Genomic DNA, 17,685 nt, shown 5'->3' with positions numbered 1-17,685 from the left:
ATTTGGGATCCTCTCAATGGCTACATTTCAACTAGGTGACTTGCAAGAAACACTAGTCTTTGAGAATCTGAAACCATATGCTGCCGTCATATAAGCTTGCAGCCCGAATTTGCATTACCCAGATGGTCCACAAAACCCTTAAGCCAAGATGAGTGACTTGGTTGATTCTAATACATAAATTGTAGGGGGTTATAAAGGTGGGGAAGGAGAAGCTACAGATTAAAAATTTATTAATTACTTGAAATTATGTAGATCCCAATTCTATCTAACAAGCTAAAAATATATGGCAGTGGAAAAATTTGAACAGTGGACACTAAAGAACTACTAATTTTTAGGCACAATAATGGCACTGTGGTCTATCTCTGAAATATGGAAATAATTATGGGTAAAATCATATATCTGCAATCTGCATGGAAATAATCTGGGATAGGGCAAGAAGTGAGAATACAGGTAAAATATGTCTGATTGTTGTATCTGGGGGATATTGTGGGTCCATTACATGACTGTTCTTACAGATGCTAAAATTTTCAAGATTAAAAACTTTAAAGAAAACACCACACGCAAAAATAAATTAGACTTCCAGTTTTGGTAGAGAGATGGAGAGAGATGGAAACAACCTACCTAGCATTCACCATTACAACAAGAAGAGACTGGACGAACTGCGGGCTACTGATTTTTCTTGAGCTACGGAGAGAACTATGGTCACAGAACAAACAAGTAAGCTGAAATCCAAAGAGAGACTGGCACCTGCAGAGAGCAATAACATCTGAGCATTTGCTTATCTGGGACAGGCGACACTGGGCACACACACACACTGGCAGGAAGGTTAAGCTAGAAGCTGTAGCTAATCGCTGAAGACTGAATACCTTGACCCACCTAAAACCTTAGGTCCTACCTTAAACATTAGAATTAAAAAATAGAAGAAGATATACCAAAGGAATGCTAATCAAAAGAAAGCCAGTTTAATTGCATCACTATAAAAAAAATTATACAAATAGCATTAAGGTAAAGAAGTCCAAAGCACAGTGATAAAAGGTTTGAGTCACCAAGAAAATATATCATCTCTAAATCTGTATGTATATAGATTCAAAATATATAAAGCAAAAATTGGTAGTATTAAATTTTGGAAGAAAAGCTAAGCATACAATTACATGGAACATTTCTGTTAATAAATAATAAATTAATCAGATAAAAATCAGTAAGATTTGAACATCTCAATGATACAAAGTTTAATCTAATGAATATACTATATATTAAATATTGTACAAAACAACTATAGAATATAATTTATTTTTGAACACACAATGACATAGTGAACTAGAAAAAAAAGCTGCCCACCTACTGGGTCACAAAACAAGTCAACAACAAGAAATGGGTACCATACAGACATTCCCTGATCATACAACAGACTGGAAAACGGTAACAAAAAGAAAACTAGGGAAAATTAGAGATTAAGAAACACCTCTAAATGATTCCAAGGTTAAAGAATAAATTATAATGGAAATTATAAAATATTTTGAATTGAGCTATAATGAAAATGCCACATATCAAAACATATGGGATGCAGGTAAAGTAGAACTTGGAGGAAAAATTATAGCCTTGCAAACGCTTACAGTATTAAAAGTGAGGTTGACAATAAGCTAAAATAACTTAAAAAAAAGTCAAAGAAGACAATAAAGATAAATGTGGACATTAACAAAATAGTAGACAAATACAATAGAGATGATTAACAAAGTAAAAAGTGTGCCCTTTAGCCCTGGCTGGTATAGCTCAGTGGATTGAGCGTGGGCTGCGAACCAGGCATCGCAGGTTCGATTCCCAGTCAGGGCACATGCCTGGGTTGCAAGCCATGGCCCCCAGCAACCGCACATTGATGTTTCTCTTTCTCTCTCCCTTCCCTCTCTAAAATTAAATAAATAAAATCTTTTAAAAAAGTGTGCCCTTTAAAGAGATAAAATTGACAAATCTCTGGTGAAAATACCCAAGAATGAAGACAGAAATTTAAAAAATCATTAGGAATAAAAAGGGGGAACAACACATATTCAAGAGAGACTAAGAGAATACTACAAATAAGTCTATGCCCAAAATTTGAACGTTCAGATGATAGGGATGATGTCATATGTGTATTGATTATATATATAATAAATAACAAAAATAGTTACATAAGGATTTCAAAAATTGAGCTAGTAGTCAAAAATTTTCTCACAAAGAAAACTCGAGGCCTTAATAATTTTAATGGTGGGTTCTATCAAATTCAAGAAATCATTATCCCAAACTTATAGAAACTATAGCTTAGTAAAAGAGGAAACAGTGCCCCATTTATTTTGCACGCTAGCATATCCTGACACAGCAGAAAAAAGAAAATGACAGGTCAACATCAATAATAAACATAGGTGTTAGAACCCTAAGCAAAGTGTCAGCAACCACGCCCAGCGATGTATAAGAAAGGTAATGAGAGGGTTGTGTTGGCAGTAGGGACGCAAAGGGAAACATTAGGAACTCTGTTGTAATTCACTACATTAACAGATTAAAAAGAAAAATCAAGCCCTCATTTCAGACAATGCAAAAAAAGCATTTGATAAAATTAACATGAATGTTATATTCATGGGAAAGGAAAGAAATCCTCTTAGCAAACTAGGAATAGAAGAGAATTTACTAGATCAGATGTTAAAGGATCTCACCTAAAACCCACAGCAGGGGGTCAGCAAACTACAGTTTACAGGCCAAATCTGGCCTATTGTCTTTTTTGTTAATAAAGTTTTACTGGAACACAGCTAGGCCCATTCATTTTTTGTATTATCCATTGCTGCTTTCCAATGGCAAATAGTTGTGACAGAGACTTTGTGGCTTGAAATGCCTAAAAGAATTACTATTTGGTTCTTTATAGGAAAAGTTTATTGAGGAAACCTGTTACCAAAGTCAGGTGGTACCACTGATAAAGTAGCTTAGAAATAAATATCTACTTTCAGAAGGTAAAAATACCATCTTACCTTTTGTAGAGTGTTGAATAATGCCTTGGAATTATTTTTAGAATTGGTCTGCCCTGTAGTTTTAGTTAATTTGAACTCCCTTTCACATTGTGCTAATTCCTTTTTGAGTTTCTCTCTTCGGCGTTGGTCTGCATCTGATGGGGAAAACAAATCTTTTGAAATATAGAATAAAAGAGAAAAATTAATTTTTTGGTCTTGGAAGACAAATGAAGCATACATTTTTTCCCCTTACTAAAACTGTTTACGGTACCAATATGTTAATAAAAATCCACGTACTTTTCAGCATAAAGCAAAGCTAAAATACTGAGTTTATAACACCTTTAAGTGGATTAACTAAAGAGCACAAGAAGGAGTGACACATGGCCAAACCTAAGGGGTCGAGAGTGCAACTCGTAGCGGAGGAAGAGAGAGATACGGAGGTCAGAGATGTCTGCCCGTGTTGTCTGTGAGTCTGTGGTCACCAACTGCAGAGTCTTGAATTCGTGCTTTAGACTTTCCCCAGATGAAATAATATTGTCAACACCGCCCTGGCTGGCATAGCTCAGTGGATTGAGAGCGGGCTGGGAACCAAAGTGTCGCAGGTTTGATTTCCAACCAGGGCACATGCCTGGGTTGCAGGCCATAACCCCCAGCAACCACACATTGATGTTTCTCTCTCTCTATCTCCCTCCCTTCCCTCTCTAAAAATGTAAATAAATAAAATCTTAAAAAAAAAATTGTCAACACCATCATATGCTATGATAAAACAATTTTTAAGTTTTATATGACTTTAAAAAATGACATTACATTTAAGAAATTTTTTGTTTTTAAAAAAATTTATTGATTTGAGAGAGAGAGAAAGAGACACTGATTTGTTGTTTCACTTATTTATGCATTCATTGGTTGATTCTTGTACGTGCCCTGACTGGGCATCAAACCTGCAACTGTGGTGTGTGGGGACGATGCTCTAATCACCTGAGCTACCAGGCCAGGGGCTCAAAACATTTTCAATCAGGATATCTGATTTCTATTTTTCTTGACTGCTATTCATTTGAAAATACAAAGGAAGAAAGCGTTTTCACACTTTAGTTTGCTTTAAATTCAGCTACTGAGTCACTATTAAAGATTCATTGTATAGAATGCAAATGGTGAAATAAAAGATAAGTCATTTCAGAGTTAAACAGAAGTAGAATGACTTGTATTTTCATATAAAATTAAAACTTTAACATATACCTTTTAAAAGGAATCTATCTCAACTTAGATTTCAAGTTTCAAATCACCACAATTTGAATCAGAATTTGTAATAATTTTTACATGCGGAAAAAACAAACTAAGGTAATTGATATGGATATTTAAAGTTAACATTATAAGTATTAAAACAGTTAGAAACATATAAAATAAAAGTATTTATCTATCATTTTCAGCTTTTCCTATGAAGAAATACTTGCTTCAGGAATGTGTTAACTAAATTATAGCAGATGATGTTTGTGGAAGGAATGAAATAGAACTTTCTCTTATCTTTCAGTTCTCTTATCTTACTGGTAAGTAAAACAAGAGAGAAAAAATATGATAAAATAAGAGTTCTCAGATATTGAATACTTCCATGTTACTAAATATGTCCAACCAATTCATTTAAGTAAAGCCTCCTCATACCAGACACCATATAAACCCAGCTCCAAATGGATTGTAACCTAAATGCATGGACTTAAACTATAGAACTCTTAGAAGAAAACATAGGGGTAAATCTTCAAGACTTTGGGTTAGGTGAAGATTTCTTACATACAACATCAAAAGCATTTAAAAAAAAGGTGAATTAGATTTAATCAAAATGAAAGTTTCTTTTAAAAGACACATCGTGAAGAAAGTAAAAAGTGAGGCCACAGATGGGGGAAAAATATTTACAAACCACACATCTAATAAAGGACTTGTATACAAAATATATAAATAATATACAACTCAATAAGACAAATAGCCCAATTAAAATAAGGGCAAAAGATTTGAATATTTTCCCAAAGGTATACAAACGAACAATGAGCATATATAAAAAACCCTGCTCTCCATCATGAATTACAAGGGAAATGCAAATCAGAGCCACAATGAGACCCACTTCACACCCACTGGAACGGCTGTGACCAAGATGGGAGTCAGCGTGCAGCGCTAGCTGGGGAGGACATGCAGTCACTGAAATCCCAACATGCTGGAGGTGGGAATGTAAAGTGGCACAGCCACCTTGAAAACAGCCTGGCAGTTTCTTAAAAAGTTAAATATAGCCCTGGATGGGTGGCTAAATTGGTTGAAGTGTCACGGGGGCACCAAATGGTTGCAGGTTTGATTCCCAGTTGGGCACGTACAGGAGGCAACTGACTGATACTTGTCTTTCACATCTCTTCCTTCCCCTCCTTCTAAAATCAAAACATGTCCTCAGGTGAGGATTAGGAAAAAAGTTAAATGTAATTTCACCTATGACCTAGCAACTGCACTCTCAGGTATATACCCAATACCCAAGAGAAATGCAAACATTATCTCCACAAAAGACTTGTACCTGAGTTTTCCTAGAAGCAGAATTCATAATCGCCAAAAATCAGAAACAATGCCAAATGTTGAGCAACAAAAGGATATACTTTTACAAAATGTGGTATTATCCTTACATTTAGTAATTAAAAGGAATAAAGTACTGATATAGGCTACCACATAAATGAATATGGTATTGTTTTATTCACCTATTTAGTTCCATTCCTTAGAACAGTGTCTGGCACATAGTAGGCCCAATAAATGTCTGCTGAATTAATCAATGAATAAACTAGTTACCTAAATATTATACAAAATGCCTGATTAAATTGGTAGGTTTGGATTTTAAATCCAAAAGTTTGGTTAAGAGGATTAACACATTAAGGATTTTTATTACACAACCTAAATAAAAAGAAATAATCTTATTTTATTGACCTGTTGTTCAGGAAATTGGCTTCAGTGTGAAAATTTAGCAAAAGTTTTCCATTTAGCAGTGATCCTAGTTAAAGGAGATTATCTGATCTAATGACAATTGGGTGAAATCATACTAATCAAATGATTCAGATTTTTAAAGTCTATAAATATTGAACCAACTTTGTGTGCAATAAAAAGTTACTAATATGATCAAGAAGAAAAAATATAAGGCATAACAATTAAAAATCTGGAAGGGTCCCTAGAGATTATGTAATTACCTCTGATTTTACAAAGGAGGAAGTAAGGGTACAAACAAGGACTTGCCCACCTAACTTGTGTGCTCTGGTCAAATGGTCTTTAACAATATACACTCAAGTCCCAGCTCTTGCTTAAAGTGACTTTACCTCTCCTAAAAATGATCTGAATCACAGAATGTCTTCAAAGACTTGAGAGCCTCCTCTAAGGCTTGTTGCAAACATGAAGGGAACGGAAGGGGAGAAGTCCCAGTGCCAGGCACGCGGCTGAGAGGCACCGTGCTCTGCATGGCGGCTGCTGGTGGCTGGCCGAGCCTGAGTCCCCTCTCCCTCACTAAGCAGACAGACAGGAGGAGATGGGTCCAGCCCCGCCTGTGGCCTGTGACCCCTCCTAGACTCTGCCTGATGGGCATTTCCCTGGCTGGGCTCTTAGTCCTTCACCATTTAGCATGCACTTCCTTGGGTTGATAATTATCTTTTATTGCGGAAAGCCTTTCTCAGTTAAACTATAAATAATTAAATTAAAATAGAAACTTAAGGAAACACTAAATTTAAAGTTTATAATACTATGATTTTTATAAGATAAGCAGGCTGTGATATTCATGTTCTTTGCTACTTTCAAGTTTCTTGAACTCGAACAAGGGCCTCAAATGGTATCTTTGAGAATATTTTTAAATAAGAATTGCAAATTTCATGGAATCAATTGCAAATTGATTCTTTCCTTGGTACAGATTTCTAAAAATCAGAATATTTAGTCAAAGGTCAACATGATTCCATAATATCATATGCAATATGGCTTTTTAGATATATGTTTATTATTAGTTAGTCTATTAGGATATAAATAGACAATATGTACCTGGAGAAAAATTCAGTAATCTTAACAAGCTAAGAACAGTGAGAATCACGGAATTCTAAAACTTAAACCTTGGCAAGCCTTTTAGTATTACTCAAATTTTTATATGTAGGAAACATGAGATCCAGAGAAGTTAAATAATTTATCTAAAGTCACACAGCAATTCAGTGGCAAAGTCTGTACTCATTTCTAAGTTCATAATCTTAGAAATACAATACAAGCCACATTTATTTATGGATAATATTTATAAGTTAGAATATGCTTCCTCAAAGGGCATATGTTAACACCCATTAGCACGGCTACTATAAAAAAAACAAGTGTTGTGGAGGATGTAAAGAAATTGGAACACTTGAACACCATTCGTGGGAATATAAAATGAGCTACTATAGATAACACTATGGTGGTTTCTCAAAAAGTTAAAAATAAAACTACAACATGATACAGCAATCTTGCTTCTTGTGCGTCCGAAAGAACTGAAAGCAGGGTCTCAAAGAGATATCTGTACATCCATGTCCATAAAAGATTATTTACGACAGCCAAAAGGTGGAAACAACCCAAATGTCCACTGACTTACGAATATAAAGAAAATATAGTACATACATACAATGGAATATTATTCCACCTTAAAAACGAAGGAAATTCTGACATATGTCACAACACGGATGAACCTTGAGGGTATGACACTAAACTCATCGGCCAGGCAGAAGAGGAAAAACACTGGACGGTTCCACTCACACAGACACCTACGCAGAGACATTCGCGGAGACAGAAACGGCGGTGGCTGCAGGGGGCGTGGGGCGGCATTACTGTTTAACAGGTGGCACTGCAGTCCAGCAGGATAGCAGAACTACCAAAAACGGGCAATGGTGATGGCTGTACTGCAATATGGATGTTCTAAATGCCACTGAACTGTAGACTTACAATGGTTAAGATGGCAAATTTATGTTATGTGGAGTTTACCACGATTTTTCAGAAGGCAGTATGTCAAAAATCACTTACATTTGATGCTGGCACTCACGCTGAGTGGGACCGAGCAGTCCACCACAGCTGAAAGAAGAAGATGCAGAAAATCAGTTGTTTAATGACATTCTTAGTATTTATAAATGATGACAAATATTGAATATGGAAATCACAAAAAGCTCCAGAACTTGCAGTTCTTTGTTTTGACTTTTATGGTACTCCTAGAGATGAAAAATATAATATGCTTGATAAAAAAATATACTGGTTGGGATTAACAGCTCACTCGATACTACAAAAGAAACCACCAGTGAACTTAAAAACACAACACTATGAACTATTCAAAACAAAACACAGTGAGGAAAGGCTGGAAAACAAAAAACGCAGAGAACATCACTGACCTACCCCACCTGTGTCAGGCACTCAACACACTTCTAACTGGAATCCCAAAACAGGTTAGGGGAAAAAAAAGCAAAATTGCAGAACCCACACTCTCTGACTTTAAGACTTATTGTAATGCTATTGTAATTAAAGCAGTGTGGTATTATAATAAAGATAGACATCTAGAACAATAAAACTGAAGAGTAAGTCCAGAAATAGACCCACATATATGGAAAATTGTCTTGCAAGAAGTGCTAAGGTAGTTCAACAGGGAAAGAACACCTCTGCAACACACAGTCCTGGTTATATTTGGATACTCATAGGCAAAAAATTGATCATTATATCATACCATATGCAAAAATTAGCTCAAAATGGGTCACAACCTTAAATGTAGGAGCTAAAGCTTATATTTATAGAAGAAAACACATGAGAAAATCTCAGTGACCTTAGAGTAGGGATGGGTTACTTAAAGAGGATATAAAAAGCATAAACTATTTAAAACTTGAAAAGCTGATTTTGACTTATGTCACAAAATATTTTCCTTTAGATTTTCAAAGATTAAAAATGTCATAAAATATTAACTAAAATTTAAAAACTTTAGCCTTTCAAATGGGAAAAATAAAAGAATATTAGTGAAAAACTGGTGAAATTCAAATAAGGTGTGTAGTTAATAGTATTATATCAATATTAGTGTCCTGGCTTTGATCATTGCTATAGGATTATATAAGATTTTTAACATTGGGGAAAGCTGGGTGAAGAGTTTCTGTGACTCTACTATTTTTACAACTTTTCTATAAGTTTGAAATTATTTCAAATAAAAATTTAAAAAAAAAATGAAAAGACAAGTTACAGACTAGTGGGAAATACTTGCAAAGCATGTGTCTGTTACAGGACTTGTATTTCATAAAGACTCTCACAACTTAATACTAAGCAGACAAACAACCGATTTTAAAAAATTGGCAAAAGAATTATGCAGATATTTCACCAAACAAGATATACGGATGGCAAATAAACACCAGAAAAGTTGTTTAACATCAATTAGACACTGGGAAATACTAAGTAAAACCTTATCAAATGCTGGTGAAGATATGGAAGTGACAGAAATTTAAAATGGTACAGTCACTCTAGAAAACAGTTCATCCAGCTTCTTCTTCTTCTTCTTAACACTTAGAATTTATTCCTGGTTTACGAAGGATATTATAAAGGATACAAACTGACAGCCAGATGAAGAATTGCACATGGCAGCCTGGAAGGGTCCCAAGCTCGGCAGCTTCTGTCCCCTGGAGTTTTGGGGTGTGTCCCCCTCTTGGTGTCAGGGTGCACTCACCAACCCAGACGCTCTAACCTCTCCACTTAGGGCTTTTATGGAGGTTCCACTGAATAGGTCCGATTGATGGAGTCATTGGCCGTTAGTACTTAATTTAATCCCAGCCCCTTTTCTCCGCCAGCTTCTTATTTAATTAAAATACACTTACCATATTACCCCACAATTCCACTCCTAGTAAATAAATTTATCCAGGGAAATAGAAGCGTGTGTTCAAAGATTGTACGTGAATGCTTATTGCAGCTTTATTCCTAATATTCAAAAGTGAGTCAAAATAACCAAACATCCACCAACTGGTAAATCAATAAATTGTGGCATATTTTTTCCTATGGAATGCTACCTTAGCAATAAAAAGGAAAAAACACTCTTATACACAAGGACACGGATTAGTCTCAAAAGCGTTAGCTAACTGAAAGAAGCCAGGCCCAAAATGACACGTACCGGGTGGCTCCATTTATATGACATTCTGGAAAAGGTAAAACTACAGACAGACTGCAGATCAGCGGCTGCCAGGGGCGGCAGCAAAGAGGCTGATTGTAAAAGACTCGGGGGAGCCTTCCGGGTGATGGGATGCTCTGCAGCAGGGATCCGCAGCCTTTTTCTGCAAAGGAATGCTCCAGGCTTTGTGTGTGTGTGTGTTGGGGGGGGGGGGGGGGTTGCGGTCTGCGGCAATGAGCCAACTCCGTCTGTGAGTACAAAACCCACTCTAGACAAGAAGGGAGGTGACTGTGTTTGGGGACGGACAGTGAAATTTGCATTTCATGTAACTTTCACGTTACAAATATTCTTCTTTGGACTTTTTCCAATCATTGAAAGATACAAGTACCATTCTTAGTTCACAAGCTGCACAAAAACGGGTGGCAGGGGACTGGGCCTGTGAGCTATAGCCGGCCAGCCTCTGTTTCACAGCACGACTGTGGTGGCAGTCATACAAATGTGCGCATTTCTGAAAACAACTGTATTCTTAAAGTTAGTGCATTTTCCGTAGGTAGGTTTATCTCAGTAAAGCTGACCGAAAAAGAAAAAGAGATTAGTTAGCATCTTCTCTGCAACTTCTTTAATATATTTTAAAATGAGAAAGTAGATTATAAACTTCTATTATATTAAAATCCATATCTAACCACAAAATAACATTAGGGATAAGACAGGTAAAAAGAAATAACACAGGCACTATACAAATTTCAGTTAACAAACATGGCATTCTGAATTGGCTGTGCATATAAAGTTGGAGACAGTAGCTGGCACCTCTACCAGGGGTGTCCAACCCTTTGGCGTCTCTGGGCCGCACTGGAAGAGGAATTGTTGTCTTGGACCACACATTAAATACACAAACACTAATGAAAACTGATGAGCAGAAGAAAGGTTTTAAGTAAATTTACACTTTTGTGTTGGGTCGCATGCAGCCGTGGGCCGAGGGTTGGACACCCCATGTGCCTGTACTAAACACCAACCCAGATATATAATGTATTCGTTTTTGCTATGGATTTACTCTAATTGGAAGTGAAGTCAAGGGTTTAAATTGGGAGAGAAAGTTCACATTTGCACGTTTTTACCTTTGGCTGAAAGGATTTTATTATAGTGAGCAGCCATGTGATTCTTGACCATGTGGAGAGTGCTTAGTCTGAGAGAGGAGGAGTCAGTGCAAAAAGCTAAAAATTGAAACATATTCAATCATTATATATTTAAAAGGAATATGAAATCAGCATGAGATAAACAATTTACTGATTATTAAGTTCATTTCTAGAAAACATTCTGAAGTTCAACCACAGAGACACCGACAAACTCTGTGCTGGCGAACGTGTCCCAGCCTCACCCTCACCCTGGTAACTGGGGAGCCACCAAGCCGTGCCAGGCTTTACACGCCTGAGCCTCCTGAGAAGAGATCCTGAATATAATCTATCGTTACATTTATAAAACTATTCTTATCAACAGCTCTCAAGCTTCTAACTAAAAAAGGTTGGCCGCTTCCCAGACTGTAAAATGACGCTGCCATTGTTAGCGCTTGAATACGTGGAGTCTGGGAACTCACACAAATCCCAAGCTCCAAAACCCTATGCAAAAGTTCTGTTCTGGGAGGCAAACTTCTAACTTTGACAAGATCCACAAATCAGCCGACGCAGCTGACACACGGAAGTATTCCATGACATTAAACTTCTTGACCTCATCTAAACTGTTTAAAAGAAATCCTAGAAATAATCAAGCACTTATATATAAATATAAAATGTAAATGTAGGCATAACTTTCTTAAACATTAGAAATAGTTTTTGAGAAGTAATACATGCCTATAAATTCTATGTATTATAGCACAGTAGCATTTATGTATTGAGAAGTAAGACGTGCATGTGGTTAAAAAAATAATCAAAAACTAAAACGGTATACAGGGATTGAAAATGAGTGGCTTTCTTGACCCCTGCCCCCCTCCTAGAAAGAATACTGTTACTTTTTTTATTCACCCTTCCAGGGAAATTCTATGCATAATATAAGGATATACAATAATGATAAGCTTGGTACTACTCCACTACGTTTACTGAATAGGTACCATGCATGCATTGCTCTCAGCTCTGTCCATGTAAAAACTCATTTGATTATCACTATCACCATGTAATAGGTGTGGCAACCGAGGCACGAAGCTGTAAGGTCTTCAAGATCACACAGCTTGATCAAAGATGCAGTTTAGATGTTAACTAAGGCAGCCTCACACTTACAACCACTACATATAACTGCATATATATTCTTTTAAAAAAGCAAACTATATATATTGTTCTTCATCTTGGTCTTCTATGTTAAGTATCTTTTAAATCTAGTTTTAAATTTTTAGTTAAAAGCTATTTTTCAAAGTGTGATTCTGGCTCTATGTAGAATAAAGAAATAAGCGAGGTAACTGAAAATGGGATCTTTCCTTCACATCTGGAGGAACGAGTGCCAAAGATTTTTCACAGAAATAAAGAAAACACAACTGTAAATTATGTGCCTAATAACCCACACTTTAAACTTTTAAACTATACTTATGAAAATGTATTTAAGTTTACATTAAAATTTTACTTTAAAGGCTTTAAAATCTTGTCCTTTCAGGAGACCTAGAAATCCAGTTGAATAGAGAGGCCTGTGTTTGCTCCTGACACAGAATGCATTTTCTCTGCACGGCTTTGCCTTGTCAGAGCTCACACCTTTAACACCCTGCACACCGCCACGCTGACTAGGAAGGCCTGACTCAGACCAGGGCCGTCCACCCGCGAGGAGCAGGGCTGGGCTGGAGCTGCAGCTGCACCGGCGAGGAGGGGGCAGCCAAGGCACGATGATAGTTTGAAATAATGGACTCCTGAATTAATCTTAAGAATTCCTACAATAGTTAATTATGATTAATAATATGAACTTCAAGTACTGATTGAATGAATGTTTTCATGTCATAATTTACAAATAAAGGAAACAGTCAATCTTTCCCAAACCACCTTTCACCATTTTAAGTGCCTCACTTACCGTTACTTTTGGTGCTCAAGTGTCCTTTAAATACGCATGATGGACCAGATCTGGGAAGGACAGAGGGTGCTCTGACTTTTAACAAAAAAATTAATTAGTATAAATGAAACACAATTTTCACAAAGGCAACAACATTGGGCACTTTTTTCCCCTCACCTAAGAATATGTTTTTACTGATTTTTAGGGAGAGAAAGGAAGGGGGGCGGAGAGAGAGGGAAAGAAGCATCGATATGAGGAACACTGATAGTCTGCCTCTTGGACACACCCAGACCAGGGATCGAACCCTCAACCTTTTAGTGTAGGGACAGCACTCCAACCAACTGAACCACCTGGTCAGGGCAACAATATCGAACATTTAAACAATAACAAATTTATCTTTAATATTAGAGTTGTTTAAAATTTTAGTCAACCATATTACTAACCAGAAATGATGTATTAGACAGACAAAAATTTTGCAGCCATTGATAAAAAGTTTTCTCCTTTAAGCAAACAACTTACTTTTTTTTTTTTTAAAGATTTGTGTATTTTTAGAGAAAGGGAAGAGAGGGAGAAAGAAAGGGAGAAAAACATGGATGTGTGAGAGATACATCAATTGGTTGCCTCTCACACCCCCCCAACTGGGGATCTGGCCCGTTACCCAGGCAGGCGCCCTGGCTGGGAATTAAACTGGTGACCCTTTGGTTCACAGGCTGGCGCTCATTCCACTGAGCCACACCAGCCAGGGCTGTGAACAAGTTATTTTCAAAACAGCTGTACTTTGAGACTGGGCAAAATGATAAATACATCAATTATGTTATTTGATATATACTGACTTCATTCTGTACACCACTGACCTACTGGGTTTTTAAGTGATTTTGAGATACAATAGAACTGAGTTAATATGTGTATACTAAGTTAATATGTGTATACTATTTCAGTTAATTATAGGCTAGTCTGTCCTAAAAATAATTTTTAGAAGGTTTTATTTATTTATTTTTAGAGAGGTGAAGGGAGGAAGAAAGGGAGGGAGAGAAACATGAATGTGTGGTTGCCTCTCACGTGCCCCCTACTGGGGACCTGGCCAACAACCCAGGCATGTGCCCTAGACTAGGAATTGAACCTGCGACTCTTTGGTTTACAGGTGGGCACTCACTCTGAGCCACACCAGCCAGGGCCTAAAAATAATTTTAAGAAAATGATAATCCTCCCACAAAGTAATTGAATTAATTAGAAATTATATCATATTTTACTGTGTATAAAAGAAATACGTATACAAGTATATAAAAGTCAGAATCAGAACTTAACGTTTAAAAGATGTCTTAAGGCTCATCTAGTGTAACTCACCCTCCTCTTGCTCGGATACTATCGAAACAGTGTCTGTTTGGAAGGCCTCCTTCCAAATATTTCCTTCCTTATGAATTCTCCCTTGGCTCTTGGGCACCATCCAGATATTTCTCATGTCTTATAGTTACTCTTTTATGATAGTTTAACAGTTCTTTAAGCTTCCCTTGTTTAAATCATTTTATGGTTCCTATCTTCTCACTGGACCCAAATTCATACAAAGGGCCACGAAAAAGTAGCTACACACCAAAGGCCAGGAAAAAAATACCTTCCTCTAACTATGTTAGGACTAAAATCCTACCCATGAGATCACAGGTCTCGCTAGGGTAGTGAAATTCACCAGTATGTGCAAGCAGTCCAGTTCCCTAAACAATGGGTTGTCACCACGATAGCCAGAAGGGACTCTACCGAGGAAAGGTGAAGGTGTTTCTTGTGGCAGAATTTCCCAGGAATGCCAGAAGTTTGGGAATATGATGTCATTGGTAAATGTCTCTATTGGACCAACAGATGAAACAAGCTTCTTTCAGCTATCCATAAGAATAGGTTGTCTTTTCTCTCTACTTCTCCCTAAGTTATTGATAATAGGGTAAATGCAGTTTGTTATTCTCAGTCTTTTTTCCCCATTCTCCCTGGAGAAGTTGGAAAGGCTTTATAGATTATCTGGTCTACCATTGTACAAATAACTAAGACCCAGGGAGTTAAAGCAATTTGCTGAAGACTACCTAGTAAATAGCACACAGACTACAAACAACATATATTGTTTTTTTTGTAGGTTGGTGCTCTTCCTATCAAAACCACCATATAGAAAGTTTGCTGTATAAAAGAATGTCTAAAAAATGTGATACCAAAAAGAAAATGACAAAAGAGAACAATAATAACTTTTTAAATTTAGGTGTCTTAATATTTTGTGTTCTGAAATCATCAAAAGTAATCTCTTAATGAAATTTAAGAAATGTAGAAAGTGCCATCTTTTCCATTAAAATGAAGTATTTTCACCCTAGCTAAAATTATTTATGGTTTCCTATCAGTCATAATAATTAAGATCTAAGAGAACTGACTACCCCATGCATTTGTTGAATATTATATGTTTTAAAAATTCAAAATCAATAATGATGTCTGATAATATATATTATACAATATCCTAAAAATGAAGCTAATGAAATTGGGTAGGTTATAAAAATATAAACTGTTTTACATTTGACAGGAACCCAATTTCTAAAATAATTCAATACATTTTGAGGACTTACTAAGTCTATTCTACTCTCAATTTTACATCCACCCTTTGCCAGGCCCCCATCTCTAGCACAAGGTGGGGAGCAAAAACACTGGTGCAAGGGTTTCAAGTTCCCCATCTGAATCCAGAGCCTGGGCTAACACTGTGACCAGGGCAAGTTATTTACGATCTCTTAGTTTATTAGTCTCCAGTGTTCATTCACAGTGAAGTGAGGATAACACCCAACAGAATGTTTTTGTGGATCAAATGATAAGATAATTTGGAAACAGGGCTTAATGTGAGTCTTTGTTATAAAATTTCTGACAACCACACAAGCATGCTGGTTTGTGATTTCAGGAACTTAGGCTGGAAAAGTGTCAGGATATACAGTCTGCTAAGCGGTGGGTTGTTTCCCCCTCTATTCAGAACAGCACTTATTTTGACTAATGATTACATATTAAAGGCACACTCATATTCAAAGCAAGACTTACTACATGAACCATGTAGCAGCTCGGTTTAAAGGCACTTTTTAAAATACATAACAACACTGAACTGGGAGGAGAGGGTCTCCCTGAAGATTGCCTAATTGGGCTTGAAGAAAGAGTGCTACTTTGTTCAGGGAGAGTGAAGATGCAAATAATTTCGACTGGGCCAACGATTTGTAGGGATTTAGTTGCATGGCCCCGACTGTTCCAGTGATGTCCACCTGACCCACAGGTACTCATGCAGTCGAAGACCGGGGGCCGGAGCGAGCATGGATTTGTTCTTTGCTGCTAAAATTGTAGCCAGAAACACTGCATCACTTGAAAACTTATTATAAAAGCAACATATCAGCCCCCCTTATCAGACCTGCTGAATCATAATCTGCATTTTAACATGATTCCCATGCACTTGAAAGTTAGACAATCCCTGGTTTACACAAGAGTTTTGAGAGGAGGGAGCTAGTTACAGAATGGAAATTTCGTATTTACTGGGTGCTTATAATGTTCCAGGAGCTTTATATGTATTATCTGCATTTAATCCTCAAGAGCTCTATGGCATGGGTGTTTTACCCCCACGTACAAGAGATGAGGAAACTGGGGGTCACCTCTGTGGAGTGCAGCGGGGGCCCAGGGAGGTGTGACTCCAAACACCAAATTTGGTTCCCGTGCCCCGGAGCCGTGGAGGTAATTAATAAAGGCTGCACGGCCCCGAGTTCAGCGGACAGGGCCTCCTGGAGTCAGGGCGACGAATTCTGAGCAAGAGGGGTGCCCGCGAACCCCCAAAGGAGAGCCTTCTCCGCCCGGGCAACACTCAGGTCCACAGTGGAGACTAAGCAGGGGACGGAGAGCGCCCCGGGAGCGGCGTCGACTCCCACAGCCGGGACTCGGATTCGGACAGGGACCCCAGACTCCGGGCCCGAGGCCTGGGGCTAGGGCCAGCGCGAGGCGCGAGAAGGCGCCCTTTACCTCTTCGGCTGCCATTCATGGTTAGATCCTCTTGCAGCCACCCTGGAGACACGCTGGGTCCCCTTCGGTCCTTCCCCGGGCTGGGCTAGCCCCTGCAGCAGAAGATTGTCAAGCAGGTGAGGGAGGAGAGCGGTGGCGCCTGGGGACCGTCGCTAGGCCGGTTGCTAAGGGCCGGTTCCTGGGTGTCGGATTGTGACGTCACGGCGCAGGACGTGCCCTCCTGCAGCTCCGCCCCCAGCGGTACCCGGAGTCAGGAGAGCAACCGAGGATGGAGGAGCAGCGCGGGGGAGGTGCTGCAGGCGCCAGTCTGAGGTTCTGGGATCCGGCCGGTCATCCGCAGAGCGGCCTCCTGGCGGCAGCCCAGCCGCCAGCACCTGGCAGAACTTGTCGCTGCGGGAGGAGCGGTGAAAGACGGTGGTCTCCTCTGTCATGCCCATCCCCTGGGTCCTGGGAAAAAGTCAAACGCAAGTGGTGGTTGAAGTTAGGGTACTGTTTAACCAGTTCCAAATAATTAAATTTCAAAACAGCCGGTGAACGTTTGAATTAGTGAAAATCCTGGGGATGAAA

The 17,685-nt window shown here is 38.2% G+C and overlaps 1 protein-coding gene across 6 annotated transcripts in view; it reads right to left on the bottom strand.

The window, feature by feature from the left end:
* The window catches only part of SPATA7 (spermatogenesis associated 7), a 32,057-nt gene extending 14,772 nt beyond the window's left edge, over positions 1–17,285 (bottom strand). Inside the window, exons 1-5 of one of the 6 annotated variants that reach the window (XM_045822868.1) lie at positions 17,119–17,285; positions 13,138–13,212; positions 11,214–11,309; positions 7,998–8,045; positions 2,991–3,142 (exon numbers count right to left, since the gene is read on the bottom strand). In XM_045822868.1, the coding sequence (XP_045678824.1) occupies positions 2,991–3,142; positions 7,998–8,045; positions 11,214–11,309; positions 13,138–13,212; positions 17,119–17,137 (390 nt within the window). In that variant the 5' untranslated portion in view covers positions 17,138–17,285. The remainder of the gene's footprint in view (positions 1–2,990; positions 3,143–7,997; positions 8,046–11,213; positions 11,310–13,137; positions 13,213–17,118) is intronic. The other 5 variants (XM_045822869.1, XM_045822872.1, XM_045822873.1 and 2 more) reach the window with 5 other exon arrangements.
* Positions 17,286–17,685: the final 400 nt, after the last annotated feature.

Source organism: Phyllostomus hastatus, unplaced genomic scaffold (assembly GCF_019186645.2).
Source record: "Phyllostomus hastatus isolate PE091 unplaced genomic scaffold, TTU_PhHast_1.1 phas_scaffold_501, whole genome shotgun sequence".
Classification (NCBI taxonomy): Eukaryota; Metazoa; Chordata; class Mammalia; order Chiroptera; family Phyllostomidae; genus Phyllostomus; species Phyllostomus hastatus.
This window is presented reverse-complemented; position numbering and strand designations above follow the sequence as displayed.